Source organism: Macaca mulatta, chromosome 4, assembly GCF_049350105.2.
Source record: "Macaca mulatta isolate MMU2019108-1 chromosome 4, T2T-MMU8v2.0, whole genome shotgun sequence".
Taxonomy (NCBI): Eukaryota; Metazoa; Chordata; class Mammalia; order Primates; family Cercopithecidae; genus Macaca; species Macaca mulatta.
In genome coordinates this window covers 27,780,777-27,798,681 of record NC_133409.1, presented here as the reverse complement: position 1 = coordinate 27,798,681, position 17,905 = coordinate 27,780,777, and the positions used below count along the sequence as shown (strand labels likewise).

Genomic DNA, 17,905 nt, shown 5'->3' with positions numbered 1-17,905 from the left:
AGTGGTTAAAATGTGCAAACAAGCAGGAGCCTGATCAGAATTTTCATTATTTCAGTCACTAAAAAAAAATGCTGGGGTGCTGAAATCTCAACGATCCTGGTTCCCTTCTTGGGCCAACCTACCCCAGCTTTAACAGGGAGGGCTCCTCAGTAGAGGTGATGCAGAGAGAGCCCTGAAGTATCATGATTTACAGGAAATCAGCAAAAGTTCTGGATACCGCAGTGGATCTGGAATTGTTATCTCTGGACTGGGAACATCAGCACCACCTGGGAACTCTAGTTAGAAATGCAAATTCCCAGGCACCACCCTAGATCTGTTGATTCAGCAACTTGCTGGAGCCCAGCAGTTTGTGTTTTCACAAGCATTTCAAGTCATGTTAAAGTGATTGTGATGTTTGAAAACCAATGCTCAAAGATACCCCTTTTGGTTTTTTTTGTTTTGTTTTGTTTTTTAAACTGCCGGGAAGAGAAGGGTCTTAGAATTAGAACATGTCTGAAAATCATACTTTATGCATTCTAGAGATGCATGGAAATCATAAGTAGAGGTGGTTGATTTGATGCTTCCAAGGAACTTTTTTGAATATACTTCTGGCAAAGAAGTGTACAAAGGAGTAAGCAAAGATGATGAATAATCCCGAAACTGCTGGATTCTGTGTTCTATGTTCCTTCTCACCATTTATGAGAACGCTGATCGCTTGGAGATGACAAGCTAATAATTTAAATTTATAGGGCGTGGAATTCCTTTACAGAAGAAAATGCTTTCCATAATTACTAACCTCAAAAAAGATGTTGTAGAGTGTATTTCTTTCCCATCATAGAAAGCTTTGTTTTCTATCCCATGTAACTTAATGGGAGCATGTCTCATGAAAGGGGTTTTGAAGTGGGAAGCAAGGTGCTTCCATTTTCTGTTTTGTAAACCAAAAATAAAATTTGAAGGCCCCTCACAACCATCTGAATGGGCGACCATCTGAATGGACTCTCTCCGCAGCCAGGGCACCCTAAAATTTAACGTGAAAGACTGGTTCAGGCCATAAAAAGGGGGCTGGGGGGTTGGACATACCTAATTAACATCAACACAAACCTTAAGTCTGACAAGACACATTTAAGGTCTGTTTCTCTAAAGCCTGCTACCTGACGGCTTCATCTGGGTGATAAAATCTAGGTCTCACAACCTCTTATAACCCAGGCAGCCTTTCTATTGATAATAACTTTTTCAATCAACCAATTGACAATCAGGACATGTTTAAATCTCCCTATGATCTGGAAACACCCACCCCCCGCCCAGCTTCAAGTTGCCCTGCCCTTCTAGATCTAACCAATGTAAAATCTTACACATACTGATTGCTGTATTATGTCTCCCTAAAATGTATGAAAGCAAGCTGTACCCTGACCACCTTGGGCACATGTCAGGACCTCCTGGGGCTGTGTCACTGGCCCATCCTTAACCCTGGCAAAGTAAACTTTCTAAATTGATTGAGACCTGTCTCAGGTACTTTTGGTTTACGGTTTCAAGTCCTGCCAGGGCAGCCCAAGTCCTGCTTCAGCTTTTGGTTGATTCCAAAGTTTGCAGGAACCGGAGTGCATTTCAGTGGTGGACAAGATGGTCCTTGGAGTTTCTCAGTTCGCAACCTCTAGAGTATGGGAGAAAATGGAGCCAGAAAAAAATGGTGAGCTGGCGAGAGAAAACAAGTGTAAGGATTAACAAAACGACTTAGAGGAGTTTTTAGTCCAAACATTTGAAAGCTAGGAAAAGGATAAATTATAAAAATAGCTCTTTTCACTCCTTTTTTTCCAATTTCAATATTCTTTACTGGAAGTAACTGGTTGCGAAATAGTTTCTCAGTAAGCATAAAACAAGGCATACACATTTTGAAACTTAAGATATACTTGCAATCCTAAAAAGTACAGTATATTAAAATTAGTGGGTAGAAACACCATCCTTCTTTCTACTCACTCCACTTTCTTTTTTTTTTTTTTTCTTAATACTCACTAAGAAGCAAAAAACGATAGTGCCCCAACATCTCTACCATGGGCATATATTTGTAGGTCTCCATGTTCCAGGTGTACATATATGTCATTTTGAGTGTGTGTATCTGGGTGAGGGAAATCACATGAAAGAAGGGCAGTAGCTTCACAAAACAACCTTAGCTTAGTTTAGTTTGTATCATTGAGGCCTTTGTATCATTTCAGAAACGTTCTTCCAGGGCCTGTTGGTCAAATTGCCTTTGGTCTTGGTCGTTTTTCCTTTCCTTTAATTATGTTTCTTAACTATGTTAAGGAACAAAACAAAGACAGCAAACCAGAAAAGTTAGTGCATTGACAGATTGACAGTGTGAAATAGAATTTGGTTTGAAGAAAAATGATTTGCGACTACCCAGAAAAATTTAGGAAGCAAACATGTTAATTATATTCCCCCTTAAAATGCATTTGTTCTACCACTGCAACCCTTGATCTTTCAGACCATTGCATCTTTGTTTCCCATTTAGGCCACCCAAAAACCTTTTCATTCCTCACTCTGTGAGACAGCTGTTATGGAAACTGGTGCCAGTGTTATTTGGCTTCATTATAATGAACTAAAGATAAATCTCTGTCTTTGACTTTGTATCTTTAATAATAGAGAGGCCAGAATCTGAGCTTCTGGTAGAGCGTAGGCTGAAATCCCAAGTTAAGCAGCCCTCCACCAGAAGCAGAGTCGGTGGCTGTCGGAACAGTTGGAGCCAACACCCTGTTCATGTTCTGTTTCATGCTTTTAAAGACAGGTAAACTGAGTGCAGTGGTGTGTGCCAGTAGTCCTAGCTATTCAGGAGACTGAAGTAGGAGGATTACTTAAGCCCAGGAGTTTGAGACTAGATTAGGCAAGTAAGCAAGACTCCATCTCTTAGAGAAAAAAAAAAAAAAGAAAATTTTCTCATACTTATAGCTATAAGCTAATTGAACTTTTTTTTTTTTTTTTTCTTCTGAGACAGAGTCTTTCTCTGTCACCCAGGACATAGTGCAGTGACACAGTCTTGGCTCACTGCAACTTCCACCACCTAGCGCAAGCGATTCTTGTAACTCAGCCTCGTGAGTAGCTGGGATTACAGAAATGCACCATCACACCTGGCTAATTTTTGTATTTTTAGTAGAGACAGGGTTTCGCCATGTTGGCCAGGCTGGTCTTGCACTCCTGACCTCACGTGATCCACCTGCCTCAGCCCCCCAAAGTGCTGGTGCTAGGATTACAAGTGTGAGCTGCCTTGCCCAGCCAGTTAATTGAACTTTGAATTAATTTATAAAAACTTGCTGAAAACACTGGGCTGATTAAAAATAAATACAGTATTACATGTAAGTGCTGAAATAAATTTACCTCCCTTGCCTCCCAAGAGACTAACAAAGAAAAAGAATAATCAAGGATAATAAAATCTTGTGTTTTTGTTTCAGAAGAAAAGTTAGCTGAAATATTAATTTTGGAGAGGAAAAAGAGGGAAATATTGCAAGATTTGCAGCTCTCAATATTATTTACTAGTCATGAGAATTTGGACATGCAAATCTAACCTTCAATTTCCTTATTGGTAAAGTAAAAATAAATAATACCTGCCTTCTTGCTAAACATTGTACAGTTGAGAAAATGTATAAAAAGTGTTTTGTAAATGATGAAATATGTAATAATATTTGTTTGTTTGTATTTCACAAATTCAGACCCTAGCCAGATACAAACAGGCATTTAATTTGGTTTGGTCAACTCAATCACCTTCCCTTTCTTCATCCTACCCTGCTCCCCCCACCCTGAAATTTTCAGTGTCTTTATGCACAACACTCCATTTGCACTCTCACTGACTTTATCCAACCCAGTTTGGTTGTCTGGAGAAACATTTTTTGTAATCCAGGATAAAATTCACTCCCTTTTCCTATTACCTTTCAATAAGAAATTTTGATTACATGATACTTTTATTATATTTACCTTTTAATAAGACATTTTGATATACATCATTTTGTTTCTTCAAACTGTTTCTTCTAAAGACACCACTTCCACCGGGCGCAGTGGCTCATGCCTGTAATCCCAGCACTTGGCGAGGCCAAGGCGGGTGGATCACCTGGGGTCAGAAGTTCAAGACCAGCCCGGTCAACATGGTGAAACCCCGTCTCTACTAAATATACAAAAATTGGTCATATGTGCTGGCAGGCACCTGTAATCCCAGCTACTCAGGAGGCTGAGGCAGGAGAATTGCTTGAACCCAGGAGGCAGAGGTTGCAGTGAGCCGAGATGGCGCTACTGCACTCCAGCCAGGGCCACAAGAGTGAAACTTCATCTCAAAAAAAGAAAAGAAAAGAAAAAAGACACCACTTCCATAGCCCAACCCACTGTACAAGGCATCTCTGGGTCCTGGCCAAATGAATTTAACTATCACAGATTCTTCATGGAAGGTTCAACCAAAACTGTGGCATTTTCGTATTTTCTAAGGCTTTTGTTTATTTTTTAAATTAATATTTTAAACAAAGTGCTACCTTTTTCAGCCTTATTTATGCTGTAAGAGTGACTATTTTAATTAAAATTGTCTTAATATAGAGTTCTTAGCCAGATTAATGATATTAAAAAAAACAACAAAATTTCACATGTAAGATTTTTATTCAAATTTGATTTACATTCCAAAAGAAATTATAAAATATATTCAGTTGTTTATTTAAAAAAGGGGAGGGACAAAACTTTAATTCAAATTATAAAACATGATAAATTTTCAGATTAAAATTGGGCTAGTTGCTTGGAGTAACAAGCTTTTAAATCATGATTTTGCACTTCCACACCAAGGATAATCTTCTAATTAATGATCAGCCGTGCTGTAATAGGATAGCACGGAGACTTGAGGAAAGAGAAAAACTGAAGAGCTCTTCCAAGCCCAGACCAGGAACTTTTTTATGCCTTCTCATAGTGGCGAACAGCAACCACATCACCAAAAGTAAGGGTCTGCAAGGTTCAAAAGATAATCAAATCTTTTTATACAGGAACATCAGTCACTGAATTTTAAAGATCGTCATATATGTAATCTAAGTATCATGCGAAAGAATGACATTTACAAACATTAAATGCTGCATAAGCATTTTACATCTTGAAACGAGATGCTATATTGTTATATAGTTTATGTCTCTGAAATGAGAATGAAGCAAAAACTGAGATTAGCAATTTAGATTCAGGTCAAAAGAATTTCTTTAGCCTTAAATTATCAGGGTAATTGAGCAGATTAAGTGTGGGAAATGGAGTGTCTATATTCTTTTCTCAGCTATCTGCTTTAAAAGTGAATGAGTTGTATAATAGGTTTACATAACAGTTTTCAATTCATAACCTAGATAAATTTTGAACAGTCATTAGAAAATCCAATCATTTGAGCTGATAGTATTTAGAATGACTTGTTCCAAACTCAAGAGGAAAATGTAAAGGTACAAATGTTCTTGCTTTGGTTGTCATGGCTTAGCCTATGTGAACCCAGGTAGGTAGCTGGATAGGATGTGGAACATCAGCTCCATTACTCTAATGTCAAATCTAACTTGAAGAGTTGCTATAAAGCCACTTTACAGAACTTAGGGGGTTTTAGTGCTCATTGTTTTCATGTATTGATGGGATGTTCAGGAGTATAGTGTATCCTTGTAGTCTATTGCTTTAATCTTCCTTTTTGAACTCAATCTTGCCTGATCATAGTCATGCATGCCACGGTTGAGCTATCTACTTTTCTGTGTTCAAGAAAAAAAAATGGAGGTAAAAGCATAAAGGAGAACTTCAGAGCGAATCTTTTAGAAATGAGTCCTTTCTTTTGTCGATTGTTGCCAAAGAATGTGAGCAAATATCCTTTAACATGAAAGGAAAACTGTCCCTCTGCTCCCCACCTCCATCTCCACAGAAGCATGAATATCTCAGTGTAGAACAGTGCTCATTGCAGTAGTCAAATGGAGAAGGAAACATGAGTCCCCATTCTTTTTTTTTTTTTTTTTTTTTTTTTTTTTTTTTTTTGAGACGGAGTCTCGCTCTGTAGCCCAGGCTGGAGTGCAGTGGCCGGATCTCAGCTCACTGCAAGCTCCACCTCCCGGGTTCACGCCATTCTCCGGCCTCAGCCTCCCGAGTAGCTGGGATGAGTCCCCATTCTTAAACAACAAAACTTTCTCTGCTGTCATCTTACAAGGACTGTGTAAAGCATTCTCACACCCTCCTCCAAAATTGAATGAGCCTACCCACCTATGTCAGTATCATCAATATACCCTTGCAGGTCACACAAAAAGTGTCTGAGGAGGGCTTGGTCAAGGCATAATATTTCTTCTCGTTTGTGATACTACTCCCTCATTAGAGAAATTATTTGTTAATTATTTTATGTTTGATCAATTTAGGACAAAAACATATAGGGAAAAAGTCTTGTAAAGATGGAGTCAGAAATGGATCAGAGTGATAGAACTGTAAGCCCAACAACCTCAAGGATTGCCAGGAGCCACCCAGGAAGTAGGAAGAAGCAAGGGAGGGGACCTGCAGAAGGACAGTGGCACTAAGGTCGCCTTGATTTCAGGGATCTAGACTTCAGAACTAAGAAAATTCACTTTTGTTGTTTTAAGTCACCAAGTTTGTGGTACTTTGTTGTGGCAGCCTTAGGACACTAATACATCCTCTTTTACAGATAGTTCCTAGTAAGTAAGAAGAGGGTGATTGAAAAAACTATTTTTAATGGCCACCTAGTATTAAATAGATGTGTTTAAAAGGCATATTATGCATTCGAGAAAAAACTGGAAAGAAGTAACAACAAAATGGTTCTCTACGGGAGTCAGGAGCCTTGGCGCAGGCCTGTAATTCCAGCACTTTGGGAGGCCGAGGCAGGAGGCAGGAGCGTCACTTTGAGCTCAAGAGTTGTAGACCAGCTTGGGCAACATGGCGAAACCCCGTCTCTACAAAAATATTAAAAAAATAACCTGGCGTTGGTGGCTTGCACCTGTAGTCCCAGCCACTCGGGAGACTGAGGTTGTTGAATCGCTTGAGCCCATGAAGTGCAGGTTGCAGTGAGCCGAGATTGCACCCCTACACTCCAGTCTGGGTGACAGAGCAAGACTTCATCTCAAAAAAAAAAAAAAAAAAAAAAAAAAAAAGGTTATCTCTGATGAGAAATTAGAGGGGATTTTAACTTTTTTGTTATACTTTTCTGTTATATTCTAAATTATCTGCACTGAACTTTTGTAACTTTATAAATTAAAATATAAACTGTTTAAAGAAACAGCTATAAAGTCTTTATAAACCTATAAAGTCATCTGTCTGAGATTCTCTTATAATAGCAATTATCTTTATATATTTCAGTGATTATGGGCTTTATATTTAAATTTTATTTGAGAGACATCCATAGTTACCCTACAAAAAAATCTTTTGACACAGTTGTAGGCAAATCAATGGCAACTTTTATTTTTTTAACTACACATGAAATGTTCTCTTTTTCTGCAATCAAAATCGTTGAGCTGAAGAAGACAATTAACTAGGATCTTTTTGTTTCCCCTGTTTTATATATAGTTAAAGAACCTTGCCAGTGATGTATTATTAAAGAAGGAAGGAAGGAGGAAGAATGGAAGGGGGAGGAAGGAAGAGGGAAGGAGGTGAAAGGTGTGGGGAGAGGAGTAAAAAACAAGGAAGAATGGAGAATTGTCATTACTTACCATAACCATTTTGCCATCCTTAATTTCTCTTACAAAATTTGTTTCTTTGCCATCCCATTTCTGTACATGAACAAGTTTGTCTCCATCCAGGCTAACAACAGACTGAGACCAACAATGAAATGCAAAACATAGCAATAAATAAATTCAGATTTCTGATACGGAAGACAAATGATGTGATTTTTGAAAGAATTGTGTAATTGAATAAATCATGATCAATTAATTATCCTATTGTTATTTCTATTACTTCTAGATTATTATGTAAATTTGAATAATTCATAATTTGATTAAAAATACACATCTAAATACAAAAATTTAATATTTTAAAAACAAAAATCCTAAACTAGTGCTTTGCAGCTAGTCGTCCTTCTAAAGAAAGCCTTAGAATGAGGCAAACTGCCCATTTAGTCAATCTGAGGCAACCTGGGGAATTAAACAAAATGCACTCTTTCTTTCAAATAAACTTTATTAAATGTTTTCTGAAATACAAGCTTGATATAAAATGTGAACAGTATATGGTAAGAGACAAATACAATTGAGATTTATGCTGTAGCAAGTACCCATTGTTCAAAATATAACATATGCACACTAAACTAACTTTGGTGTATTTCTCCTTGGATTGAAATATTGAAAATATTCTACACTTTCCAACATCTTAAAAAAAAAAAATCCATGCATTGGAATCTTTATCTTTATTCCCCCCTCCCTGGAGAAGAAGAGTTTCTTCTTCTCTGGAGAAGAAGCAGTTTCTCACCTTACAGTTTCTATCATCTGCAGTGGTTTCATCAAACTCTTCTCCCAGGTGGAAACTAATCTCCGTGTTCTTGAATGTGCTGAGAGTCCTGATGACCACTTTGTCTCCTTCCTGACTGATAATTACTGTTGGTTTGGTCACATTTCCCACCTGCCTAGTGGCAAAGCCCACGCCTAAAAGAGCAAAGGGAACAGTACAGTCTGCAGCAACTTCCAAAATAACTCACAAAGCAAGAATCTGCTTTCTGATTCTGGAATCCAGGTTCTAAAGTGTAAGTTTCATTAGAATATGATTAGCCATTAATCATGTAAAACACTACTGTAATCATAAGTGGATGCAGAAGAAAACCAAAAAAGTCAGAGAAGCCTCACTTTCTCCACAGAATAGCAGATGCTCTGTGTTTTTGGCCCTGGGTAAGAAGGCAAACAAGTGCCACATTAAAAATCCATTCAGTGGCAAATGCATAGCCTAGCATCTGATCAGGACAACGTGATCTGTCTTTGCCTCTTGCTGACCTGAGGAGTGAAAAATGGAATCTGCAAGTATCTAAAGCAGCACGATAAGAAGAGAACAGCCGTTCTTATTGTTACCTACCTAGAGCCTTCATGTACTCATCAAAGTTCTGACTGTCGGTCAGCTTCCAGGTAGCACAGAAAGCCTCCACCATCCTTGCCCTTTCCCCTCTTTAGAGACAGGAGCGAGGATCTTCTGGTCTAATTGCCACTGCAGCTCAAAAGACCCTTTACACATCAGCAAGCAGCTCCTGCCTTCTTATTTGGAAAGAGAGTGGGCAAAAATCCAATGATTTAAATTGCAAACACACCCCTCCAGTGTCCCTCTCTCCAAGAGGCTGTCACAGAGGGAGGAGAAGGGAAGGAGCGCTCGGAGTGAAGCTCCAATCCTCTTTGTGATTGGCTCAGGCCACTGGGTTAGCGGAGTAGGTCGAGTTCCTCCCAATCCTCACACTACAGCCCTTATGCCTGAGAAAGCTCTGCAGGGATTCAATGGGGCTGGAGGCAGGGAACGGGAAAATGAGAGAAGGTCTTTCAAGTTCAGTGAGAAAAAACTTGGCAAAGGCAATCTCAGAGTGCAAGGAAAGAAAGAAGATGCACAATGGGGCATTCAGATTGATTTCCGTTAATGGCAAAGCTGGTCACAAATGAGGACCCCCTTAAAGAAAACCACTGAAATGCCAGACTTTGCAGACAAAGGAGAGTGAATAGTGTGTGTTATTTTCTCTCATCGTTACAGGGAGAGCACAATGCAAGCTAGAGTATGCCAAACTGAAAAAGAGGAGGGGGAGGAGGTGTAAATGCCTTCCCTAGATATATTGCTTGAAGGCTACTCTGACTGTCAATGAGGAAGCACACTAATTTGGGTCCTTTCCCAACACAAACCGAGAGAATTTAAAGATCCCGTTGTCCTTTCTAAAAATGTGAGAACAAGACTGAGTTGGAAAAGCGATCTAAGGAAGAGTATGGTTAGGACTTACTAATGAGGTACAAAAATAAAGAAAAGAATGCTCTTCCCCCACCTCCTTGAATAGATTATAGAATCCATGTGGAAAAACTGGACAGAAGATTATTTGGTAAGACTTTACCAAATAATGTCCTGCATTCTAGGACATTTTGATTTCCTGAGGCCACATCTACATAAATACAATCTGTGTCCATTGTACATTGTTGGGAGTTAATGATGGGGAAGGGCAGGAACTGGAGGAGCAGTAGGAATCAGAAGAACTTTGTTTCAATTTGCCCTGACTCGGGGTTCCCCAAGAATGGCAAATACCTTGAGAGTTCTAAGTAGAGTATTTAAAGGAAGTCTCTGAAACTCCCCTTCACCCAAAGAGATTCCTTCCTGCCTTACTGGTGCGGACCAGCAATGAAAGCAGTTTACCTGCCTCTCCTGGGGACAGAGCAGGAGAATCCCACTTGGTATTCCCTCCCCTTCTCTCTCCCCTGCCAATTAAACTGCAGCCCAGCACATTTCTACCTAATCCACACCAGATCCAACAGATAAGGCTCGGAAGGCCTCCTACCCTAACTGGCGCCTACATGCGTCTTCTTTGGTGTCTCAAGGGTGCTTGTTTAATAAAAACTGTAGTCTTCCTTCACAACTGCTTTTCTTCCAATTTTCACTTTATTTGTGACTGATACCACCATGCACCTAACTGTACAAGCCAGAGACCTCTGAATCATTTCTAATACTTTACCACTAAAATCAAACTTGATGGCAAGGCCTATCTCTTTTGCTTTGTTACCAGAAAAACCAAACTCTGTAAAACATTTTACAGAAGTTTACTCTGAACCAATGTGAGCAACTGAGGCCCGGGGAAAACACAAACCGGAGAAGTCTTGAGAAAGTGATCCCAAGGCAGTCAGATTATAGTTTGGTTTTATACATTTTAGGGAGCCAGGAAGTGCAGTCAAAAATATAAATCAATACATGGAAGGCATACATTGGTTCAGCTCAAAAAGCTGGGATATCTTGAAGCTGAGGGCTTATAAATTATGGATGAGTTCAGAGATTCTTTAATTTGCACTTGGTTAAAGGAGTAAGGCTCTGTCTAAAACTTGGAGTCCACATAAAAAGTTTATTTTATTTATGTATTTATTTATTTATTTATTTATTTATTTATTTATTGAGACAGGGTCTTGCTCTGTCACCCAGGCTGGAGTGCAGCGGCGTGATCTCAGCTCACAGCATCCTCCACGCCTCAAGCAATCCTCCCACATTCAGCCCTCTTGAGTAGTTGGGACAACAGATATGTACCACCATGCCTGGCTATTTTTTTGTATTTTTAGTAGAGTCAAGGTCTTGCCATGTTGCCCAGGCTGGACATAAAGAAACGTTTTAAATTAACATAAGGATGCGATGTAGCAAGATTAATGGCCTAATTCTTGCTTTGCATTACCTTAGATCTTGTTATAGTTTGGTGTCTTATTGCCACAAAGAGTCTGTTTTGTCAGTTTCATAATCTCTATTTTAACATGAATCCCTGTCAGTTGTTCTATATTCCAAAAAGTCAGAAGTATATCTGACTTCCCTTCCTTTTATGGCCAGGAATTCAGGTTTTAAGGTTTTTTTTGGGGGGGGAGGGGGTCTGTTGGCCAAAAGGGGGTCTGCTCCGTATGTGGGAGTGCTTAGGATTTTATTTTCAGTTTACAGCTAAAATTCAGATGACTGTTTCATCTATGCAAACTATTTCTCTAGTAAAGAATCTCAAACTGAGTTGTTTTGTTACAAATTATTGCTATATGTTTCATCTAATAAAACACGTTTAAAGTGGTAGAATGTGTAAGTATTGTTCTAAAATATAATATATCATTTCCTTTTTGTATTCTAAGAACATAAAATTGTTGAGAGCAGGAACCATGTGTTATACATCTTTATCTTAGCCCTTTATAGATCACAAGTGAGTGCTGAAATATTTGTGCATACCCATTTATTTCTTCCACTCTCTAGATAAAGAATATGAGATGGTGACATATTTATTCGTAGAGCATATATTCCTGCAATTCTGATTCCTTTAAACTTTATCAAAAACACGAAAGCCCCACAATTTAGAGGCAGGTTTTTTTTTGGTTGCATATTAATCTTGTAATAGGCAGAAAAGAATGCATGTTGCCATACAGATATCTGTAATAGAAATTTTAGAAAAAGCCAATTAATTATTTTTTAATTAATCATTTATAGATACATAATAGTTGTGCATATTTATGAGGTACCTATGATATTTGGATGCAAGCATACATGAGTAATGATTGAATCTGGGTAATTACGATATTTATCACCTCATTCATCATTTCTTTTTGTTGGGAACATTCTAAATATTCTTTTCTAGCTATTTTGAAAAATGCTATAAACTATTGTTAGCTATAGTAAACCTGTTGTGGTATCAAAGGCTGGAACTTATTAATTCCACCTAACGGTGTTTTTGTACCCATTAACCATTCCCTCTTCATCCCATGTTCCTGACTACACTTCCCAGCCTCTTGTAACCATCGTTCTATTCACTACCTTCATGAGATTAATTTTTTTAGCTCCCACATATAAGTTAAAACATGTGATATTTCTCTTTCTCTGCATGGCTTAGTTTGCTTGATATCCTCCAGCTCCATCCATGTTGTGGCAAATGACAACTTTCCTTCTTTTTTTGTGGCTGAATAATATTTCATTGTGTATATATGCCACATGTTCTTTATCCATTCATCCATTGATGCACAGTTGATTCCAAATCTTGGCTATTGTAACTAGTGCTGTAATAAACATGAAAGCACAGATATCTCTTTTGATATACTGATTTTCTTTGTTTTGGATATATACACCACAGTGGGATTATTGGATCATGTGTTAGTTCTAGTTTAAGTTTTTTGAGGAACCTCCATATTATTTTCCATAGTGGCTGATCTACATTCCCAACAACAGTGTATAAGCATTGCCCCTTTATCAACATTCTTATTGTCTTTTTGATAATAGCCTTTTTAACTGGGATGAGGTGATATCTCAGTGTGGTTTTGATTTGTATTTCCCTAATAATTAGTGATATTGAGTATTTTTCATATGTCTGTTGTCCATTTTTATCTCTTCTTTGAGAAATATCTATTCAGATCTTTTGCCAATTTTCAATCAGATAATTTGATTTTTATTTTATTTTATTTTATTTTTGCTATTCAATCATTTGAATCCCTTATATCTTCCCTTATTGGATGGACAGTTTCCAAATATTTTCTTCCATTCTGTAAGTTTTCTCTTCGCTTTGTTTAGTGTTTGTTTTGTTTTTATTGTACAGAGCTTTCCAACTTGATATAGTCCTATTTGTCAATTTTTGCTATGGTTGCCTGTGCATTTGAGGTCTTAAAAAATCTGTATCAAACCAATGTCCTGAAGTATTTTACCAATGTTTTCTGGTAGTAGTTTCATAGTTTCAGGTCTTACATGTAAGTCTATGATTCATTTTAATTTGATTTTCATATACAGTGAGAGATAGGGGTCTAATTTCATTATTCTGCATATGGTTATCGAGTTTTCCAACACCATTTATTGAAGTGATCATCCTTCCCACAGTGTATGTTCTTGGCACCTTTGTTGAAAATAAGTTAACTGCAAATACAAAAACTTATTTCTGGGTTCTCTATTCAGTTCCATTGGTCTATGTGCCTGTTTTTATGCCAGTACCATGCACTTTTTGTTACTATAGCTTTGTAGTATCTTTTGAAGTCAGGTACTGTGACGCTTCCATGTGTTCTTTTTGCTTTGCTCATTTTACTTAGGATAGCTTTGACTATGTGGAGTCTTATGTAATTGTATATGAATTTTAGGTTTTTTTTCTATGAAGAATGTCATTGGTATTTTAACAGAGAGTGCATTTGTAGATCATTTTGGGTAGTATGAACAATTTAACAATATTATTTTTCCAATTCATGAACATGCAATATATTTCCTTTTTTGTGTGTTTTTTTCATCTTCTTTCATTAGTATTTTATAGTTTTCATTGTAGAGATCCTTCACTTTTTTGGTTAAGTATATTCCTAGGTATTTGTTTCTTGTAGCTGTTATAGATGGGATTGCCTTCTTGATATCTTTTTTAGATTGTTCATTGCTAGCATATAGAAATGCTACTGATTTTTGTATGTTGATTTTGTATTCTACACTTTACTGAATTTGTCAATTCTAACCTTTTTTTGGAAGACTATTTAGGTTTTTCTAAATAAGAGATCATGTCATCAGCAAACAAGAACAATTTGACTTCTTCCTTTGCAGTTTGGATGCCCTTTATTTCTTTCTCTTGTCTAATCGCCCTGGCTAGGACTTCCAATACCATGTTGAATAAAAGCCACTTGACTGTTCTATAACTCCATATACTGACATATTTGACTTATTTTACATTATTCAGAATATAATGGCTATATATCTAGGAATGGTTGCTTTCAAATAGTAGCTTATTTGCTCTGATTATTGAAGAGTTCAATAGAAGATAAACTGAAAGAACAGAGACTGTGTTGTGCTAAGGATTTAACATTCAACAAATAAACCTTTTTCCAAGCTTTTTTCTTTTCCTTTCTCTCTTTCTTTCTTTCTTTTTTTTTTTTTTTTTTTTTTTTTTTTTTTTTTACAGTCTATCTCTGTTGCCCAGGCTGGAGTGCAGTGGTGTGATCTGGATTCACTGCAACCTCCACCTTCCACGTTCAAGCAACTCTCCTGCCTCACACTTCTGAGTAGCTGGAATGACAGGCATGCGCCACCATGCCCAACTAATTTTTGTATTTTTAATAGAGACGGGGTTTTACCATATTGGTTAGGCTGGTCTCGAACTCCCGATCGTACGTGATCCACCCTCCTGGGCTTCCCAAAGTGCTGAGATTACAGGTGTGAGCCACCTCCCCTGGCTTTTTCCAAGCTTTCTAAACCTGGGAGCAATTTATGATTTTGCTGTGGCTGTTATCATACAAATGCATCTACAGTCTCATAAGGGAAAGATTATGACAGATTGACTCCTCACTCAGAGTTGTTACCTTTATTTATTAACTAAGGGCACTAATGGTAAAGAATTCATCTTAAAGACCTGTTTGAAAAACAAAAAGTAGTGAAATAAAAGAAACAAAGAGAAGTTGCTTTAGGAGATCCTGGCAGAATCTTCGCATGAGGCTGAATCTCTTGGCCTTGCTATACAACAATTTTTCCTTTTTAACAAAATAGAAGGTGTTAATAAAGTTTTAACATTGTTTTGAGCAAAGTAAGCTAACCGAGGTTATGACATTATTTCTTATAAGATATCCAAGGTTATGCAGCAACAAAAATTAAATAACATTCAAAGCACTTGCTGCCTGCGGTTCTCTCTTACTAAATTACAAAGAATAAAATAGTAATTGAATATCTCTGTAGCTGGAAATGAAATGTAATTACACAATAAAAGGACCATTGGCCCACAGTCTCTCCCATAATAGGTAATGCTGGGCAAGGTGTCAGAACCCTGGCATTGGGAAGTGGTCAACTCAAGAGTTGGCAAAAAGAATTTACGGATGATAGTATAGATTTAAAAAGAAAAGTTTTATTAGATAGAAAGAATTCTCCAGAAGAGTGCAGTGGGCACCTCACTAAGAGGACTGAGTGTGCAGCAGTGGATTTTTCCTTAGGAGTATTTATGGTCCTTAAAGGAGGAACCTAAGGGTAATTTAGATCATATCAGCCGCTTAGGTCATGATAAATGATTACATTTGTAGACATTTTGGTGCCTTAATGTCAGCAAGGGTTGCACAATGAGTTTTGATTCACATGTATCCTGGAGATATATAGAAATTCTAGTTAGTCACAAATGTTTGGGAAAGAAACCTGCAACCAGATACCTGCTTTAGATAATAGGGAAGTCTACTTATTTCCGAATTCCTCTGATAAAAGAGTTTTGCTTCTGCACAATCTGCTTGATGGCCACCAGGTGATCTTTGCTCTCCTCAGGAAGATCAGACAAACTGTTTTTGCTGAAGCAATGGTGCAGACACTCCCTAGGGACTTACCTGTCTGTTCATGGGTACACATTTTATCATGCCTGCCCTTACCAATCAACCAGCTAAGCCAGCTCCTGCCCAGGGAGGATGAGGATTCCAATCTTCAAGCAAGGGCTAAATGCAATATCAGTAACGGAATTTGATGGTGTGAAGAGGTGTGGGGGTAGGAAAAAATGAGTGAATTTTCTGTCTCTTGGTGATATGTAACTTTTATCTTATTGCATTTTAGAAAGTGCAGACTTGGCCGGGCATGGTGGCTCATGCCCATAATCCCAGCACTTTGAGAGGCAGAGGTGGGCAGATCTGTTGAGCTCAGGAGTTCGAGACCAACCTGGGCAACATGATGAAATCCCTTCTCTTCTAAAAGTACAAAAATTAGTTGGAATGTGGTGGCACATGCCTGTAGTCCTAATTACTCAGGTGGCTGAGGCATTAGAATTTCTTGAACCCAGGAGGTGGAAGTTGCAGAGAGCTGATTGTGCCACTGCAGTCCAGCCTGAGCAATATAGACTAGGTCAGAGGGAGATGCATCTCCAGGTATGGCATGCCCTTTGAAAGAAGCATTTTGGAGAAATGTCCTTCTCATTTCTCTACTATTTTCTGTAGTTTTTTCTCCTTTTACCTCCCATTATTTAAATATTCCATTCTTAGCCTGCTTCTAGATCTGACATAGTGACTGACAAGAGAACTTTTGCATATTCCAGGTTTATTATTAAAAAGTCCTGGGACCTTCCTTCTGCTCGGGTCACTCATATGCCACAACTCTGCCAAGAAAACTCTTCTCTCCAGCCTCCTGGTTAATTTCACTTTTAGGGTTTAGTTCAGTTAATATTTCCTCAAGGAAGGCTGGGTCAAAACTCTATGGTTATGTCATCCTATGATTTCATTTATGTATTACACATATATCATAATTTCTGTTACTTTTATAATCAGTTGTTTGGTATCTTTCTCCCACCTTAAGAACACAAGTTCCTTGAAACATCAATTTTATTCTGCATTGTGCTGTATGACTATTGTCTAGCATAGTATCAAGTCCACTTGATATGTGCTCCACAAATGCCAAACATATGAACAAATATAGAAATATACAGAAAACCAGAAAGGGTCAAAAAATAAGCATTTAAACTCGAGTTCATATGATCTTTTCTAAGTTTTCAGCCAAACCTTTCTTCTCTTTGCAAAATATATGATCCCCAAAAAAAGATATCTAAGCCTCTTCTTTAATCCTATCATGTTAATGTTTAAGAGGAAATTAAGGCTCACTGTTTTTAGTTTTTTTTCTTTGAAATGAAAGCACACAGAATAGTTTTAGTAAGCATTCAAATGCATGCTGGATTTAATAATACAAGAGTAGGAGAGTTTTGTGCCATGCCATATGTGGAAGCCTGATGCCAATAAGTATGAATAGTAATTGTCCTTTCTATAGATCCTCTTGTCTGTTTACTATGGGTTATCACTTGTAAATCTATATATATATATATATATATATATATATATATATATATATATTTTTTTTTTTTTTTTTTTTTTAGATGGAGTCTCCTCTGTCGCCCAGGCTGGAGTACAGTGGCATGATCTCGGCTCACTGCAAGCTCTGCCTCCCAGGGTTCACGCCATTCTCCTGCCTCAGCCTCCCAAGTATCTGGGACTATAGGTGCCCACCACCACGCCTGGCTAATTTTTTGTATTTTTAGTAGAGATGGGGTTTCACCATGTTAGCCAGGATGGTCTTGATCTCCTGACCTCGTGACCGCCCTCCTCGGCCTCCCAAAGTGCTGGGATTACAGGTGTGAGCCACCTTGCCCGGCCAGATTTTTTCTTTGATATATTCCTTGAAGATCTTTTTTGTTTACTGATCTCTGTTGATTACGCTGTACATTGAGTAATGATTACCAGGTAGGTAGCTATAAAAGGAAGTTACTAATCTGGGATCAGTTGAAGATTACAGAAACCACCGTAGCTATTTTTAACAGAAACAGGACAACATATAGGGAATTAGA

General features: G+C 37.9%; 1 protein-coding gene across 2 annotated transcripts; it reads right to left on the bottom strand.

Annotated features, from left to right (window-relative positions):
- Positions 1–4,586: 4,586 nt before the first annotated feature.
- Positions 4,587–9,276, bottom strand: FABP7 (fatty acid binding protein 7). Of its 2 annotated transcripts, NM_001257714.1 has the most exon segments (4): positions 4,587–4,941; positions 7,650–7,751; positions 8,401–8,573; positions 8,995–9,276. In NM_001257714.1, coding segments are annotated over 4 exon segments (399 nt in total). In that variant the 5' UTR covers positions 9,068–9,276; the 3' UTR covers positions 4,587–4,890.
- Between the last annotated feature and the right edge of the window lie 8,629 nt (positions 9,277–17,905).

Bases quoted from the DNA above. Each gene is read 5' to 3' on its own strand.
- FABP7 (XM_015137307.3), bottom strand. From the start codon at position 9,067: ATGGTGGAGGCTTTCTGTGCTACCTGGAAGCTGACCGACAGTCAGAAC. The intron at 8,574-8,994 runs GTAGGTAACAAT...TTGCTCTTTTAG, and splicing joins TGAGTACATGAAGGCTCTAG to GCGTGGGCTTTGCCACTAGG. The intron at 7,752-8,400 runs GTGAGAAACTGC...TGTTGGTCTCAG, and splicing joins CAGATGATAGAAACTGTAAG to TCTGTTGTTAGCCTGGATGG.